This window comes from Arvicanthis niloticus, chromosome 2 (genome assembly GCF_011762505.2).
Source record: "Arvicanthis niloticus isolate mArvNil1 chromosome 2, mArvNil1.pat.X, whole genome shotgun sequence".
NCBI classification, from domain to species: domain Eukaryota; kingdom Metazoa; phylum Chordata; class Mammalia; order Rodentia; family Muridae; genus Arvicanthis; species Arvicanthis niloticus.
In genome coordinates, this window is record NC_047659.1 from 114521211 (window position 1) to 114540034 (window position 18824).

At 44.5% G+C, this 18824-nt stretch overlaps 1 protein-coding gene across 4 annotated transcripts in view; it reads left to right on the forward strand.

Annotated features, from left to right (window-relative positions):
• Positions 1 to 18824, forward strand: part of Dtd1 (D-aminoacyl-tRNA deacylase 1) — a 164033-nt gene that overhangs the window by 11867 nt on the left and 133342 nt on the right. For 2 of the 4 annotated variants that reach the window (XM_076929898.1, XM_076929897.1), the window contains exons 3-4: positions 862 to 1097; positions 15498 to 15643. In XM_076929898.1, coding sequence (XP_076786013.1) covers positions 862 to 1097; positions 15498 to 15643 — 382 coding nt within the window. The remainder of the gene's footprint in view (positions 1 to 861; positions 1098 to 15497; positions 15644 to 18824) is intronic. The other 2 variants (XM_034496787.2, XM_076929899.1) reach the window with 1 other exon arrangement.

The following is an 18824-nucleotide window of genomic DNA, read 5'->3' on the forward strand; positions in this document are numbered from 1 at the left end:
TTGGAGTGCTGTTGAAGCCCACAGGTTCTAGCGATCAGCCGTTAGAGTGGTGGAAGGTTGTAATTAAGGAATAGAGGAGAAGGAATAAGGATGAGGGAGAGAAGAGGCAGGAATCAGAGGGAAGAGAGTACATGAGGTGAGGGTGGAACGTATAGAAGACACTGCCATGCAGTCAGTGGGGTGGAGAAACATGCACACGACCCTAAAACCAGACCGAGCAATGTATAGAAACAAGCAAAGCCATCATGAGCCGTAAATGTAAGAGTGAAGACTAAATCCTAGAAAGTAAGGAATAAAAGATGCCTATAGAGTGAGTTGCTGGCATAGCTGTGTTGAGCTGTGTTGAAGGTGAAATTCTCAGATCTCTCTGGCTATATAGTAGGGTGTACCGTGTCAGGGAGGGATAAAGAAGAATGTTGTTGTCCGTAGTTTCTGTGTTCCATGTGCTTATGCGGTGTGTGTGTGTGTGTGTGTGTGTACATGGACACCTGTGTGTACCTCCTTTCCTGAGCCACATACTCTACCTTGACCTCTTCTGAGCCTGAAGGTCCAGTGTGTTCGAGGAGCAACACCTCTCTTGCAATTTCTACTGGTTCCTTAACAAGTTTGGTGGCTATAATCTTAAGTCCACCGATGATGGCTATGAATTAGAGGACTCAAAAGAGAATCACAGAACAGCTCTTTTGAGCAGGGCTGTAACGACCAAGAAGGTAAGGAAGTGAGGCATAGCTCACTGACGTGCCTGTGTCACAGCTTCTTTGAGTGCTGGAGCCAGCTGTGTGTCTGCCTTTGGAAATATGGCGTGTGTTGGGTGGGGCCCTTGTGATTCTTCAGGTAGCTCTTACTGCTCTTTCCCCACAGGGTTCGAAAGATTTTGAATCTGCGTGTGTTTGAGGACGAGAGTGGGAAGCACTGGTCCAAGAGCGTGATGGATAAGGAGTACGAGGTGCTGTGTGTCAGCCAGTTCACTCTCCAGTGCGCCCTCAAGGGGAACAAGCCTGACTTCCACCTGGCCATGCCCACAGAGCAGGCTGAGAGCTTCTACAACAGCTTCCTGGAGCAGCTTCGCAAGAGCTACAGGCCAGAGCTTATCAGAGGTAGGCGGGGCTCAGTCGGCCCAGTGGCAGGATACCTAATAAGCTATGTGAGGCCCAGGGCTCCCTGAAAGAAAGACAAGAGTAAACAAGGTCCTGGGTTCAGTGCTCCAGAACCAAACAGTACCCCCTCTTCAAATAAAAGAAACAAGCAAAATTAGTTATAAAAATGTTTTTAAAGGTTTGTTTTAAAATTATGCATGTTTGTGTGTGTCTATGTAGGTGTGTGCATGTGTGCACAGTTGTGCACACAGGTCAGAAGTGCGCCAGATCCCTTGAAGCAGGAGTTACAGCCAGTTGTGAGTTGCCTAACATGGATGCTGGGAGCTGAACTCCAGTTCTTTGCAAGAGCAGCGAGAGCTCTTAAGCACTGAGCTATTTCTCTACTCCTGTAGATATAATTTTTATTTGGTTTACTATATGTAAAATATTATTAGGAAGGTAATCAGTACAAAGAGTTTTGAGATAGGATCTAGTTACACACACACACACACACACACACACACACACACACACATGCGTGCACGAGCACGCACGTGCGTGTATATATATTTAATCTGTGTGTTTTGAGGAGGTGAGTGGGAAATACTGGTCCAAGAACATAACAGATACGTAGTACATGATGAAGAAAGTGAAAGTGTTGTGTGAGCCAGTTTACCCTCCAACATATATATAGGTTTTACATGTGTGTGTGCCCATGCACATGTATGTAAAAAGGCTTTTTTTTTTTTTTTTTTTTTTTAAGAGTAGCAGAATCCTGAGGCTTGGAGAAAGCTCAGTGGGTGAGAGTGCCTGCTGACATGAGAGCTGGGGGATCTAAGCTTTGTCTCAGCACCCACATAAAGAAGGTGAATATGGTCACGATACAGTCAGTTTAGGGCTCTTGATTCCGTTCATTTTCTCTGCCAATAAAAGAAGTAAAAGGCAGGAAAATCTGAAGTGCAACAGATAGCAACAGGGAAACCTTAAGCACCACAGACGGACTCAGCAGCTGGAGAAAGGTGTTTATTGGGGTGAGGAACCATGCACATTCAGCCGGCACATGGCGAAGAAGACCCTTTGCTCTGGGGTAGTGCTGATATTAAAGACTCTGAGGACTTTCCTCCCCTAATTTAGGGGTGGTCAATTGAAGAAAGCTAGGATAGATGATAGGCCTGGAACTGTTGCGTGTCATGTCCTGAGCGGGCCTTGAACTTGTCCCTCCAGTCCATCAGTAAGGGCTGCTGGTGGTAGTCAAAGCCTTCAAGCTGTTGTTTCGATCTGCCAGGCTTACGGCTCAGATCCGTCTCTCCTGAGTGCTGGGCCCCCTCTCTAGCCCTAGACCTTTATTTCTTTATCAACATGTCTGTGGATGTTTCTTTTAATTCTCTTCCTTATAAAATGTGTCTGTTTGCCATGAAGATGCCATGTGGCATCTTTCTGCTGTAAATTAAATACTAGCCTTTGCTTGGGTTCTGATAGAGGAACACAGCTCTGTCTCTTCTGGAAATGGCCTCATTTAGAACTCTGTTTTTTAGTTGGTTCATGGATACATCTCTCAGGACCTCTCACCCATCTTCGCTGGAAATACACTTCTTCATAGAGTGAGTGATTAAGTCAGGTCCTCTGAGCAATTGCTTCTTTGCAGAGCCAAGGATTGAGAACTGTCAGCATTATTGTCCCTGCTGCTGGATGTTCATGGAGTCATTCTATTTCCGAGAGATCTCTGATGTACTTCAGGGGGCATGCTCAACGGGGGAGCATTGACTCTTATCTATGAAATGCTTGACTGAATGTAGCACAGCTTTCATCCGAGTCCTCAGACAGGAGGGCTTCACATATTATTAGATGCTTTTAGTTTTGAAGCGGTATGCATTTTATCCCAAACGTTATATGAAGGGCCTGAAGTAGTGTCCTGTAAACAATATCATCTTATAATGGATTAGAATTTAAACTCAAGGGATATGATCCATCTAATTACTTTAATGAAACATGACATGAAGTCTTAACCAAAAACTACAGTGTTTTTACTGAAATCTATCTCTGCAACTTTTGGACTTTTTGTGAACAGAGCTGCACTCTCTTCTGGACTCAGTTCTTCTCCAGCCTTCGGGGGGAACAGAGTGCATGCACTGTGTCTTCCATGTTTACTGCCTTTAATTATTTTTGAGAATTTGGCTTCCAGCTTGTGGGAAGCCCTTGAGCTGAAGAGATGTGGGGATGCAGACGAACTGCCGAACCCATCCTCTGTGTCAGCGTTCCTCGTTCCTCGGGGCCGTTTCAGCAACTCTAAAATGGAAAGTAGTTCAGCTAGTTTTGACATTTCTTTAGCTTCTTTTCCCATGGTTTAATATTTATTTTACGTTTCTAATTAATTCCCAACAAGCGTCCTTTGAACCCCATACATTTTCTTGACAGTCGGTAGCCCCTCCCACTCAGACCAGCAGTGGTTCCCGTGCTAGGCAGTTGTCTGTTGTTTCATTTCCCATTGTTTGTGACCTTTTGGTGATGTGACCTCAAGCTCTTTTCCTGGATCTACTTAGAACAGGGCAACCACCCCTCCCACCCCCCACTGGCAAGCTAGTTGTTGCCTCTACTTTATTATTGTCAGTACATAGCATGCCCAAACCACATCTCTTATTAGGGGCTTTCGATCCTGTGTGGAATAAGAGCTTCCCGTTGATTATCTGCTTTTATTTCCACAGTGACCTTCTCAGGCAAGACATCACCTTCATTTTACAGATGAGGAAGCTGAGGTGTATCAGGGTAACCTATGAATGACAGAGCCTGGGATCAAGTGAGCCTCCATCCCTAGAGGCTGATGTCACTGATGTGATCAGTTCACTATGAAATGGACACCTGGCCTCCCTGGTCCTCTCTCCTATCCTTCTGCCTTCATTTATGGGGACCATTCTTCCCTCTGCTCAGGGAATTCAGTGACAGGTTTTGAACCCCATGAAGGTTTTGTAAGAGAGCAATGTGCCAGTTTAACTGACAGTGATGTTTACCCAGAGTTTTAAGTTTTTATGCTGCTTCCACTCAGGTAGCTGTGGTGATTTCTCTCTCAGTGAGGTGTGGTCCAGTGGGCCTGCTACTGGGCTGGCTGCAGAGCACAGCAGGAAGGAGACTGTGTTGCTAAAGGAGCTTATAGCCTGTGTGGAAGAGAGATGCCGAGTGACTGGGGCTAGTCCTCACCGTGGTACCTGTTCTAGAAGCCTCATGTTCTGCTGAGTTGCTGAAACTCCCAGTGCTCATGGGAAAAATGGGGTAAGAAGTAAACTCCTGAGGACCCATGACTCCTCTGGCATACAGGGGTTACTTTCTTGTCATTTTCATAAAATACACTGAGAACTTCTGTTGGAGCTGAGGGCTTTCTCCTTTCTGTTGGAGGTGTTATTTTGTTCTTGCTCTGTTGCCTCCTTGTCTAAGAAACTCACCTGCTCTGATGTAGCTGGTGTGGTAAACGTGTGTGTGTATGTGTGTGTGTGTGTGTGTGTGTGTATGTGTGTGTGTGTATGTATGTACTTATTTATAGATGTGGTTTTGCAGTGTAGCTTAGGCTGGCCTCAAACTTAAGATCTTACTTTCTCAGCCTCCTTTTCCCAAGTTCTGGAATTCTAGATGGGTGCCTCCACATCTGGCTTCTGTACTCTTATTATTTATCATTAAGTGTGAGGAAATTCTCACTCTAGAAACCATTGTCATGGGAGCCTCCTGTAATGACCAGTGCTCATGCCTTAATCACGTGTAGGTGTTAAAGAGGTCTGGCCATGTTCTTGTGGTTGATTCCTGATGCTCTCTGTGTTCAGCTCATTTGTTAGGCCTTCTTGACTCAGTGCGCTACATTACATGTTTGAACATGGGCATTCTGGGCTACTAGCTCACCATGTGCATAAATTGGAACTATATTCCCTGTCTCTTCTCCAAACTCGGTGGGTCTCTTCATGTGCTGTAATGATTCAGGGCACTGGACAGGTCAGCCTCAGAGCAGACTTAGGTTTTTCCAGGGCTCTCCAGGTCCCACATTTCTGGAATCACTAGGCTAACTGGGATGGTTGGTGACCCCTTGCTTGGTGGACCCTGGGCCAGGTGATACCCTTAGGGCAGCATGGGCGTATGCACTCACTCCTCTTGGAACTGAGGTAAGGGTTAGGAATGTAGAGCAGAGCAGGAAGAATGGTGGTGTAGCTCTGCTGAAGGAACCACAGAGCTCATGTTCATGTCTCCAGGAACAGTACAGGCAAGTCATGCTGGCACTTGTGTGACTGGCCTAAAGGGTAAAGAGGTTCAGAGACAGCTGTAGATAGAAGAGCAGAAGAGACTGCAGCGCTGAAACATGCTGTTGGGAATATGGCAACTTAGCTTCTGTATGTGTTAGCAGCCAGGACATTTAAGCTCAGACCAGAGGGTAAGGGAAAACGCAAACTATGCTCTCAGAGTGTGTGTTTGTGTGACCTGTTGAGAGGTTTCTGGTGTGTCTTTCTGTATGCATGCTTTTCTCCTCCCTCCCTGCTCCCTGCCAGACTTCTTGCTAAGATGGCATTGTGTACAGTTGTCTACTGTCTCTTCTCCTGTGGTCATGCTTGCCTCATTTCCTCCTCCTGGACATCCCTGACCCCATCCTCTTGGGATGTCCTGTATTACCAGAGCATCTCAGAAGCAGGTACTGCCAGTGGACTTGGGGTTCTAATGTGGTGCTGGTTTCCTTTGGAGCAAGGATTCTGAGATCAGGTGCCCTAAGACAGGAAAAAGAAATGGCAGGCCTGCAAAGTGGTACAGTCTCACTTTTGCCATGGACACTTGGTCCTGGCAGTCTCCCACTGGGGAGGGACATCTGAAGCGAAGCTAGACCTTGCTGCAGGAAGTAATGCCAGTATGTTTAGGACCACCTCTTTCCTTTCACAACTTATGACCCTTTATCACTGCTTGCCTCTTCTTTGGATGACTGCTTTAAGGGAGAATCCTAGTATACAAATTTGATGATCTTCCTCCTCTGTTTTAGAATGAGCTAGCATTGATGGTATTTTCCTGAAGCTCTAGACAAGTGGTTCTCAATCTGTGGCTCATGACCTCTTTGGAGGACGAATGACCCTTTCACAGATGTCACCAAAGACCATCAGAAAACATGCACTTTATATTTATAATTCATAACAGTAGCAAAATTACAGTTATGAAATAGCAACAAAGATAATGCTATGGCTGGGAGTCATCACAACATGAGGAGCTGTGTTAAGCATTAGAAGGTTGAGAACCACAGCTCCAGACTGACTGAGTGGCTCCTGGAACCAGAGACAGTGGTGGCTTCTGCTGTCAGCCAGGGACCTCCAGCTTGGGATGAATGTCGAAAGCACATTTGGCAGGGAGCATGGAACACTTTCAATGTTAAGAGTGCTAAACAGACATTGCTTTTACAGTCATGGAAAAATAAATGTTATACTAACATGAAGTGTTGAGAGGGTATCCACCCTTTCAAGCTTCTAGTTCCAGCACTGAGCTGTGTATAACAGGACCTAAGAAGGCTTACAGGCAGATCAGAGTTACTGTAGTATTAAGGAGAACTCCCTATGCATCCTCTGTAGGGTCTCATCTGTTGTGGGCAAAGAACTAGAGAAATGTGGACAAGCACCCAGGCAGGTTGCAGCTTATGATTGCCCAGCTCTGTGCCCTGCATGGAACGTCCCTTATGTCCAGTCTCCTGCAGCTTCATCAGGCCAGGAGACGTGCTGGGATCTGGAGGACCACATCTAGTTTTTGCTTTGTGGTTGATGCCTATGGATTCATTTAATTTCCTACTCTTTTTACTACTTAAATCATTTTTGTAGCATGAGTGAACATTTAGCAGATGCTGACTTCGGCAAGGACTGTGAGACGAAGTCATTGTTCTCAATATAAATTTAGGAAATTACAGTGTGGATCTGGCCTTTAATGTTCAGGTGTTCACACAAAACAAGACCAAGTTCTCAGCACAAAGGAGATTTATTTGCCTCAGAAGGACAAAGGGCAGTGAATATGAGACAAAGACAGGAAATAGAGGATGAGGGAGAAGAGAAAAGGATCAAGGGAGTGGGGAAGGGATGTTTGCTCCGAGGGACAAATGACTGCCTCTAGAATGGAGACAGATGTGGCCCATAGCAAATGATGGTTTATAAAGGAAAAGGGGGAGCCAGGCAGTGGTGACACACAACTTTAATCCCAGTAGTCAGGAGGCAGAGGCAGGTCAATTTCTGAGCTCGAGGCCAGCCTGCTCTACAGAACTAGTTCCAAAACCAGCCAACCAACCAGCCAGCCAGCCAACCAACCAAAAAACCCCAACAAAACAAAACTAAAAAAAAAAAAAAAAAAAAAAACAACAACAACAAAAAAAAAAAACCCAAAACAAAAAACAACCCCCAAAGCAAAACAAAAACAAAAACAAAAAACAAAAAAAAAAGAAAGAAAAGAAAAAAAAGGAAAAGGGGGTGAGCCTGTGTTAGGATGAGTTGGCTAATTTTGATTGGGTGGGTTAATTAGGTGAGCCAAAGCGGGGTTTTGATTGCTGGACTTCAATACTTTGATAAATGGACCTTTATAGTCAGCCTCAGGAGGAGAAAGTCGGCAAATAAGGGAATGGACCATGGGGACTAACTTTAGGGATGTAATCTAATGGTTTAATGAGGTAGAGGGAATGGCGGAGAAGGGTAAAAGGCAAACTTGTCAGCGTCATGTTTTCCCTGCTTGGGCCTGCTAGAGCTCTGCAATGCCTTTGAAGGGGATTCTGGAACTTAAGCTCTCTCCACCCTGTCTTCTGTTTCTCTCTTTTTAAAGAATATTTTATTTTAGGGGTGTGTGTGTGTGTGTGTGTGTGTGTGTGTGTGTGTGATTTGTATGTATGAGTGCCCTTGGAGGCCAAGAGAGGTGTTGGAGCCCCTGGAGCTGGGGTTACAGGTGATTTGATATTGGAAACCAAGCTCAAGTCCTCTGGGGAAAAAAACAAAAAAAACAAAAATGGGAAGTGCTACCATCTTTGCTTCCCTATGTCTCCCATCCCACGGCTTCCTGTTCTCTGTGGGGATAAACAGCTTTATTCTAGCATGTGCTCTCTATCCTGATGCTTTGTCTTGCCACAGGCTCAGAGTGATAGGAATTAGAGACCATGGGCGGGGAAAACTGAATCTAAGACTCAGAACAAACTGTTCTCCTTAGAAGGCGAATATCTCAGGTGTTTTGTTCCAGTAACAGATGCCCGAGGAACACACTGCCTCTCTTGGCTTCACTACCTGCCTGCCCTTATTTTCCTTCATTTTTTTCTTTTTCTTTTCTTTTGTATTTTTTAAAGTCTCATATCCTGAGCTCCCTCCACACTTCTGATCATGAATGGCTGGCCCAGCTTTTTCTTTGAAGAAGTAAGGACAGATTTTAAAAGATAAAGCATTCATAGGTGGGAAGAAACTCCTGTTTATCATTGCACTGTCCAACCAAGTACTGCATGGACTTGGGGTGAGAAAGAAGTCCCACTCTCTCAGCAGCAGTCAAAACCAGGGATCCAGGGCCCGGGAGTACAGAAATATTGATGAATTGGTTGACTTTGTATCTTCTTCACACCTATGCCTTACTGAGGAAATGAAGTACACTTTTTTTTTTTATCATCCTTCCCTTTGCTGTGTCTGAGGGAATACTTCCATTTATGGATCCCGTTGCCCATCCTCTGAGTTAAATGTCACATCATTTATTTCTATCTCAGTATGCCCACAAACAGCCTACTGAGTCTGTTCAGTGTTGCTTGTGTGTACATGTGTCTGGGGCTGACCGCTTGAGACTGGATAACCTGTAGGAGGCCTGTCTCTGGGCTAAACAGACTCCTGTCCTGTCAGTTGCCAATAGATTGTATCTAGGGGTGGGACCTTGTGTAATTTCCCTTTCCACACTGCCATGTCACCTGATGTTATCATTATGCAGGTCCTGTTTAGGTAGCTATAGTGTTGAGATTTCATGTGTAGAAGATACCATCTCACAAAATACATTATTTTTAAAGGTCATTACTTGTAGGCAATGATGTTAAGAACATTGTTTCCATTAAAATCAGTAACAATGAAAAATGGTTGTTTTGTGATAAAATGTTAACAATCCATTTAATCTTCAGTGAAGCAGCTCATTCAGACAAACAGTTCTTTTTACAATGGGTCTATGGAAAAGACACTGCTCACTGTTTCCTGGGGCTGAAGTGGGTAGAGTTTGGAGACTTTTTTAGGGTGCTGTCGGTTATTGAGAGCCCAGTCTCTGCATGAATAACAGAGAAGTAGAGATAAGGAATTGTAAAGTATTTACAAATGTAGTGAGTAGGCTTAAGTACCTCTTTTGCTTGAAGGGGCAATGCTCTCAGTTTTTGGTGGCAGTTAATTTGATATTATATAATCATTTTCAATTCTAGAATCTTGTCGATTGTTCTTTCTGAAGAAATAAAAGTCTTGGCACATTGTATTATGTAATAACTTTTTTTTTATTTGGTGCCCAATATTTCTGTCTCACAGTAGGCACCCTGGTCCTCTGGTGCTTACAATCTTCTGTGATTTTCCTGAGTCTGAGGTGTAGGGCTACATTATACATGTGTCAATTAGGAGTGGGCGCCCCACAGTCAATTATTTTCTGCATGTTGACAAATTTTGGCTTTCTCTAGTGGTCTTTATCTACTGCAAAAAGAACATACTTAACTTTAAACTTACACATAGGGGTTTTGTATTTGTTTTTGGCTTGGGCATTCATTTCTGGACTGCTAGTTTTATTTCACTGATGTGTCTTTAAGCCACTACCACACCATATTTCTTTTTTAGAATTTTAAAATTTATTTTATGTGCATTGGTATTTGCCTGCACTTATGTCTGTGTGAGGATGTTGGATGCTCTGGAACTGGAGTTACAGACAGTTGTGAACTGCCCTGTGGGTGCTGGGAATTGAACTTGGGTCCTCTGCAAGAGCAGCCAGTGCTCTTAACTGCTGAGCCATCTCTCCAGCCCCCAAGTTCCACACCATTTTGATTTGTAGTAAGATTTGAAATTAGGACATCTGAGTCCTCTTTGTTCTTTTTGTTTTTGTTATTTTTAAGACAGGGTTTCTCTGTGTATCCTGGCTGACCTGGAGTTCACTCTGTAGACCAGGCTGGCCTCAAGCTCAGAGAAACGTCCGTCAGTGCTGGGAATGCCATCACTGCCCAGCCTCTTTGGTTCCTCTGATTAGTGCTTGAATAGGTAGTTTGATGCTGAAGTTCAAACGTGCACAGTCCCATGATGCAACCTTTACTCCTCTTATCCCTGTCCAACCTTGTGTCCCCAGCTTTCTACATATAACTAACTTTTATTACTTTTTCTGTTTATCTCTTGTATATGTAAATGCAAGCAAATGTGAATGTTTGGCTTTTAGTGTACAAGGCATGATAAGGCATTTTCGTCCCCCATGTTGATGTGTCCTGGAGAGTCTTCCCACACAGGTTTAGCTGATGTCATCACATCTCTTAGGTGGCAGCCAGGTAGTGTTTATGGCTGGAATGTGGTGGGGCTCAGTGGTGCTTCTGCTGTTGGATCATTGGATTTTTAAAGTTTTGGGTCTTTCCCCCTTTATTCTTTGGCAGTGTCACATATGTATGCCACGTATCTTAATCACATCCATCCTCACCTTATAACAACTCCTCCCAGGGCCACACCCATCACACCACCTCCCAATTTTATGTCCTCACTCTCAAGTTACTTATCTTTACTTACCTATTAACCCCTGAATCCCTAGTGCTGCTCATGCTCATGGGGCCATCCACTGGGGCGCAAGCAACCCTCAGTGGCCACACTCCTAAAGAAGAGAGATTCTCCTCTCCGCAGCAGCCATCACTGCCAAAAGCTGATCAGCTAGGGCTAGGGTCTCAGGATCCTCTTCTCCCTCCTTGCCAGAACTTTGAACTGGCTTGATCTTGTACAGGTCTTGTGTAGATAGCCACTGCTGCTGTGGACTCCTGTGTCAGTGGGTGCCAGTGTTCTCTCCTGGTGACTTGAGTTTGATCCCCAGAACTCAACATGGTGAAAGAAAGAACTGACTCCTGAAAATTGTTCTTTGACCTCCATGCCATGCACTCATGCACCCCCCCCCCCCAGAATACAACCCACAGAGTGAAGCAAAGAATACATTTGTACATATACTACTCTTTGTAAAAGGCATAGACATGGGACAGGTTCTCAGAAATGGGATTGACAGACATGCCAGAAGGATGCTGTTCCCCCCTGTTGGTGACACCATCCTTTTGTCATTGCTTTGTCAACAGAGTATAATTTTAATTTCTAGAAAATTTTCTGTGTGGTAATCATTGTGGTTTTAATGTTCAGAGAGTAGTTGAACAGTTTTTAGATTATTTTTAGTCTTTTCTTTTTTTTAGAGAACTACCTCTTAATTGACCTAGTTCATTTTTATTTCATTGTTTTACATTAATCTTCAGTCTTTTAATTTCCTCTTTACTTTTTGTTGTGCGGTCTATTGTCTATTTTCTTGCTTCCTTATTTCATTTTTTTTTTTAGTTTTCCTAAATAATAAATTTATGGTCTAAAAATGTCAGAATTTGGTATGCTTCTTCTTTTACCACAGCTGATCCCTTAGGAAAATTTCCAAGCTACTCTGTTGACATTTGCATGAAACAGGATGCCACTTCTTGCACCAGCTACTCTATGTCCAAGACATCAGAGTCTACCATCTTAACATGGTAACCCTGACAACTTCTCCCTCTTGCCTCCAGCTGGGTCTCCTTTAGGTAGTATTTATGACAGTTTTAGCCTTTTCTTGTAGATGTTTAGGTTGGGAAAGCTTTTAAGGATCATGCTGACTTCTCAGCAATAATTACAAGTTTGTTTGTATGTGTGTCTGTGTGTTTGAGTTCATGTGCAGAGGCTAGGGGAGGAAAGAGCATTAGGCCTTCTTGAGGACTATTTTTCTCTTCTGGAGGGACAAGAACCAATGGAAGGTAATTTTGAGCAGAGATACTCTCTGATCATGGTGGCTCCCTGCTTGGCAGATGGTCATAGCTCTAGTCCTTTGGGTCCACCTTTGAGCCTCTGAGGCTCATCCTGTGGTGCATCCTTTGTCCCCTAAAGTTCTACCTGGATGAGAACCTTGCTGTGAAGCCCCTCTGAGGCCACCATGTTCCCAAGGGGAAAGATTTGTTCACGTTGTTTCGTATACTGCAGCCAACCATCTTCACCAGTCTGGCAGAAGTTCTGCTATGAGGTTAAAGGACTGTCTGACTAGAGTACATATCTATCATGTATTTAAGAATCAAGTGGGAATCAACGTCACTTTTAGCAATGTGGACATGCCCAGAATTTTAATGTAACCTCCTACCTTTCTCATAGCTCAGGAGAGACAAAGATTAAAAATATATCATATTCAAGTTCAAAGAAATAGAAGTCTAAGCTCAGAAGACCCTGGCTGGTTTCCTAGGCAGTTGCTCTCAGTAGAGGGGTGTCTTTGGCCAGTCTGACATCGGTCCACTTAGCAGCCATGTCCAACATATTTGCATACCTGTGTTACAAAGTTGTCCCTGTGGGTCCATCAGGGCCTAAAACATTGCAATCTTCTCACATAGGCTCCTGTGTGCCTCCTTTAGGAGATGAGGTGGATTTCTACTTCCTATAAAGTTATCTAGGCAGAATGTTTCTAGGTACTGCAGAACACAAAGATGTCTGAGCAAAGCCCTATGGTCTGAGACATTGCTTAGAATTTCTGTGTTAGACAAGATGAGCTTCCCTAATTGCTGTGAATCCATGATCCTAGCACCTAAGCTCAGTTAGAATATCTGCCGGCTGAGGTGAATTTTGGTTCTACATATTTACTATTACTAGTCAAATGGTTGTTTACTGTCAAGCCATGTTTTTGGCTCTATGATTTGTTTTTGAGGGTGGCCCCTTCCTATAACTAGACATTTTTGATCTTGGGCCATAGGTATATTGCCTTTTTTTAGTAACCCTTGTCTTGAAATCCTGGGTCTGGGCTACCTCAGTGCACAGACGTATTTTACTCAGAGAACACTTTCAGAAGAGGATTCTGGGCCTGGGAGAATCTCCAGTGGTCTAGGGCTTGCCCCTCTTGATCCCTTCATGGCTTCCAGTATAGAATAGCGTTCTATACTCAGGCTTGACTGTTCGTACTCTGAGAAGCTCAGTTACCCACACTGTCCCCATGTGCTGACAAGCAGCTGTCTTCCCAGGAAAGTCTGTGTAGGTGTCTTTCCTGGAGATCCTGGTTTCTACTGCATGCTCCTAGACCCCTTACCACTGGCAGGCAGTTTGCCTGGATCTAGGCATTCATTGCTATGTTTCAGTCATTGACCCAGTGTGGTGCACTGGTGTGGCCATGTCCTTGGAGGAGGTGGGCATGTTGAGAAACACTGCTGTCTCCATGGAAGCAGGCTCTGCACATGAGGCTAGAGCTGCAACAGATGCCAGTAGCTTGCCAGTGCTACCCCCATGAGCATCCTACACAGTCCTGGGGATTCAGATTAAAGCCCTGTCGCTTGGACAGTGGCCATGGCCTTTTCATGTCTCCGGCCTGTGCACCCAGTATTGGAGTTTCCAGGAGCGACTCCTCCTTCCCTGCCTGGGCTCTGAACCAGTCAAAAGTGGAACAGAAAAGAAGTCTGGGTGGTAAGAACACTTCCTGGGTGGAAGGGAACTGCCTGTAGGAGACGGGCTTGGCTTACGCTTGTCCATGGCGCTTGTCTAGTGCCATGTCCTCCGACAGTCTTCAGAGCGGCCACATCCCAGCGGATTGTGGCTGTGCTCTGGATGGTAGAGCTTTCATTTAACTAGGCCAAGAAACAATAGCACATGCCTCTTGGTCACTCCATTTTTCCTTCAATAACATTTGTTGTTGTGTTTCCTGGTCAACTGTCTGGGCTGTCCCTCAGATTGACCATATGCTATGATGGCCAATGATAGGCATGTTAGTAACAGGGGCCAAGGCCTTTTACACTTCCATTGCCTGCACGATGTCGGTATGTGGTGAGAGTCGGTTGAGCATTATCTAGGGAGGTGTGAACACCAGCCTCAGGTCATTAGTGAATCCTGATGTGTGGTTCACCTTCCAGCCTATTAGGAGGGGCCTCGAGCAGCTGCTGCCAGAGGCCACTGTGTAGATGCTGGGCCCCAGCTGGGAGTTTTCGTGTCTGAAACATGTGGCACAAACATGTTTGACACGTGCTTGTCCTGCAGCCCTGGGTGGAACCCTGAGACTTATATTTAAGAACAACTTGATTCTATCACCACATGAAACCAGATGTAATTCTGTAGATATGTTCTTGTCTTTTATTTTTAAAAGTGTATTTATTTTCCCTGGCCAGTATAATTTTTCTTGGGGACTTCACCCTTTGATCTGGACTGGAAAAAAATGTTACCATTTTAAGACCTCTTAAAACCTGTCTTTGGATTTATTATGTGTACAAATGGAAATTCAGATAATAGTTCTGTTCCCAACTGAAGAAAAACAGGAAAAGAAAAATAATTTCTCACTACTTGGAGTGAGAACCATGGCGAAGCATGTGCCGTATATCCTGCCAACAGAAATTTAAGGTTGAAAATAATTTTCTTCCTCCTGAGTCTGCCTGCAGCTTCCCTGAGGAGCGAAGATGGTGAAATTTGCTACTAATTGTAGCCATAATTTTAGCATGCAATTAAACACATGATTTCCTTCCCAGCTGATGTCTTTTTAGCTAGTATGACACAGATAAAACAAAGGATCTGTTGATTTGAATGGCCACTTTAATCATAAGAGATCACAGAAAGCCACCATTATTTGGGCACACTTGGTTCCCCACTGGGAACCAGATTATCTTGCCTATAAAGATGGTGGACAGCTTGGGTGCTTTTATTATGTCTCCAGTGTTACTGTCTGTGTACTGAGGAAAACTAATGCTAGTGTGTCTGTCTGTCTTTTTAAATCCTCGTGAGATCGAGGAGGAAGTAAACGGAGTGGGAAGAATCAGAGGGGAAAACTGATGTGGTGGAAGCCATGGCTCCTGGAGAAAGGTTCTGTACTGGAGTCACAAGGCTGGCTGCCTTAAGCCCAGAAGGCCAACCAATGGGGATTGATGTGAAGAGCCTTACTGGACATGGGACCAAAATGATGTCGCTCAGTGGCTGGGCTAGTGTGCCTTCCTGCCACCCACAGGGCATTCTATTCATGCTGTGTGCCCTACTTGGTGTTACCAGGTCTTTCTTGCCAGTTCTCTCAGTCAGCCTGTGACCTCTGTGCTGTTTAGTTGCCTCCTCTTCCTAAATCCTTCATGGGGCTGGCCATTTGTTCTGTGTTGGCTGGCAGGCCCCACTGCCCAGGGTGTTTTTCTATTACATTGTTGTCCAGTGGTCTTTGGGCAGGTGAACCTGAGGTCTCCAACTCCTGATTTTGTTTGAATTGTTCTTTCAGATGGCAAGTTTGGTGCCTACATGCAGGTGCACATTCAGAACGATGGGCCTGTGACTATAGAATTGGAGTCCCCTGCTCCTGGAGCTGCTAGCTCTGATCCAAAGCAGGTAAGCCTGGAGCCTGGAGACTGCATCAGTCTTAAGGGTGTAAGTATTGTGCCTTGGTCTAATCCCAGTCTCTGGAGTAGTCCTCATCCTGGGGTGGAGGAAACACTTCATGGCTGCAGCCTCACATTTATTTTACTTTCTCTCTTCTCAAGAATACATGTTTACCCTGTCATTCCTGAGCATGTTGCAGGCTCGACCATGCCCAGAAAGTGTTCTTAGAAGAGTCTGGTTCTTCCTACGAGTTGTTCTTGGACTAGGTGTCATGACACCCAATTGCCACTGGGTGGCAGCAGAGCAGCGGCCCTGGCCAGTGTACCCACTGAGTGGTTTACCTGGATTGGGTTTTGTCCAAGGTGTGGGTGGTAGATGAGCCACTCAGGATTCTTTATAAGTCTTCATTTTTCTAAAGCAACATCTGACCTGGATTTACTGCCAGCTCTACAAGCATTCAGGAAGAATGTAATTAAAATAGAGAAAGGAGATGTGTAATAGTCTTGCAAACTTATGCTGTCCCATTGTGTTTAGCATTTCTAAAAGCTTTAATTAATCCACTTGATAGAGACATGAGGCATGGCAGGCTGTGGAACTAGGTCTGTTCCCGCTCTTCCTTCCTAGCATCTTTCCCTTCCTAGGATGCTGCAAAGTGGGACAGTGAGCTCACATGGGGGATGTAGGATGGAAATGAGGCCAAGTGACTGGTGTGGAGCCATGGTTTTCTTCTGTCATTGACACTTTGCATTGGCTGAGAAGTAGGGCCATGTCTGCCATGGCATTAAGCTTCAAAAGTGGAACTGAGGTGTTGCTATTACCGACACATTTCTTTCATCCATCCATCCATCCATCCACCTATCCATCCATCCATCCCTGTCTGTCTGTCTGTCTGTCTGAGTACTCTGTCTACATGTACATCTGTACACCAGAAGAGGGCTTTGGATCCTACTATAGATGGCCATCATGTGGTTGCTGGGAATTGAACTCAGGATCTTTGGAAGATCAGCCTGTGCTCCAACCTTCTGAGCCACCTCTCCAACCCCTACTGATAACATTTTAAAAATCACAAACAAAAAAAAAATCTACAGGAAACTGTAAGCTTTGAGATAATTTGAGCCTTACAGGAAAGCCCAACAGAACCCTACTACAGTCTTTCCCTGGCTTCCCTAGTTTTGATATGTTAACCCTGATACAACACTATTAGCTACATTACAAGCCTTATTTGAACTCACTGGCACTCCTTCCTTCTTTCCTCCCTTCTTCCTCTCTCCCTTCTTCTATACCCCCTCCTATTTTCCTTTCCTTCCTTTTTCTTTTTTTTCCCAAGTGAAGGAAAACTTTTATTTCTTTTTATTGGATATTATATTTACATTTTAGATTTTATCCCCTTACCCCATTCTCCCCACCACCCAGGAATCTCCTATCCCATCTCCCCTTCTTCATGCTTCTATGAGGATGTGCTCCCCCCACCCCCCCCCACTCCCACCTCCCCAACCTCAAATCCCCCCTCTCCACTCGGTGTTTAGCCTTCATGGGACCAAGGATCTCCTCTCCCACCTATGCCCGACAAGCATGTACATGTACAGATGGAATCATGGGTCTCTTCCTGTGTGCTCCCAGGCTGGTGGTTTAGACCCTGGGAGCTCTGGTTGGTTGGTATTGTTACTATCCTCATGGGGCCACCAACCCTTTCAGCTCCTTCAGTCTTCTAACTTCTCCATTGGGAAACCCTTGATCAGATCAGTGGTTAGCTGTGAGCGTCTGCCTCTGAATATGTCAGACTCTAGCAGACCTCTAAGGAGACAGCTATATCAGGCTCTTGTCAGCATGCACTTCCTGACATCCACATCAGTGTCTACCTTTGGTGACTGTACATGGGATGGATACCCAGGTGGAATGGTCTCCAGACGGCACCTCCTCTGTCCCACACTTTGTCTCCATATTTGCTCCCTTGAGTATTTTGTTACTCCTTCTAAGTAGGACGGAGGCATCCACACTTGGTCTTCCTTCTTCATGAGCTTCATGTGGTCTGTGAGTTGAATCTTGGGTATTTCAAGCTTTTGGGCTAATATCCACTTATCAGTGAATAAATACCATGTGTGTTCTTTTGTGATTGGGTTACCTCACTCAGGATGATATTTTCTAGTTCCATCTATTTTTCGAAGAATTTCTCGAATTCATTATTTTTAATAGCTGAGTAATACTCCATTGTGTAAATGTACCACATTTTTTGTATCCATTCTTCTGTTGAAGGACATCTGGGTTCTTTCCAGCTTCTGGCTATTATAAATAAGGCTGTTATGAACATAGTGGAGCATATGTCCTTGTTATATGTTGAAGTATCTTCTGGGTATATGTCCAGGAGTGGTATAGCTGGATCCTCAGGTAATGCTATGTCCCATTTTTCTAAGGAACTGCCAGACTGATTTCCAGAGTGGTTGTACCAGCTTGCAATCCCACCAACAAAGGAGGAGTGTTCCTCTTTCTCCACATCCTCACCAGCATCTACTATCACCTGAGTTTTTGATCTTAGCCATTCTGACTGGTGTGAGGTACTATCTCAGGGTTGTTTTGATTTGCATTTCCCTGATGACTAAGGATGTTGAGCATTTCTTAAGGTGCTTCTCGGCCATTCGAATTTCCTCAGTTGAGAATGCTTTGTTTAGCTCCGTACCCCATTTTTAATAGGGTTATTTGGTTGTCTGGAATATTATTTCTTGAGTTCTTTGTATATATATTCGACATTAGCCCTCTAAAGGATGTAGGATTGGTAAAGATCTTTTCCCAATCTGTTGGTTGCTGTTTTCTCTTATTGACAGTGTCCTTTGCCTTACAGAAGCTTTGCAATTTTATGAGGTTCCATTTGTCAATTCTTGATCTTAGAACATAAGCTGTTGGTGTTCTGTTCAGGAACTTTCCCCCTGTGCCTAGGTATTCGAGGGTCTTCCCCACCTTCTTTTCTATTAGTTTCAGTGTATCTGGTTTTATGTGAAGGTCCTTTATCCACTTGGACTTGAGCTTTGTACAAGGAGGTAAGAATGGAGTGATTTGCATTCTTCTACATGCTGACCTCCAGTTGAACCAGCACCATTTGTTGAAAATGGTGTTTTTTCCACTGGATGGTTTTAGCTCCTTTGTCAAAGATCAAGTGACCATAGGTGTGTGGGTTCATTTCTGGATCTTTAATTCTATTGCATTGATCATCCTGCCTGTCTCTGTACCAATACCA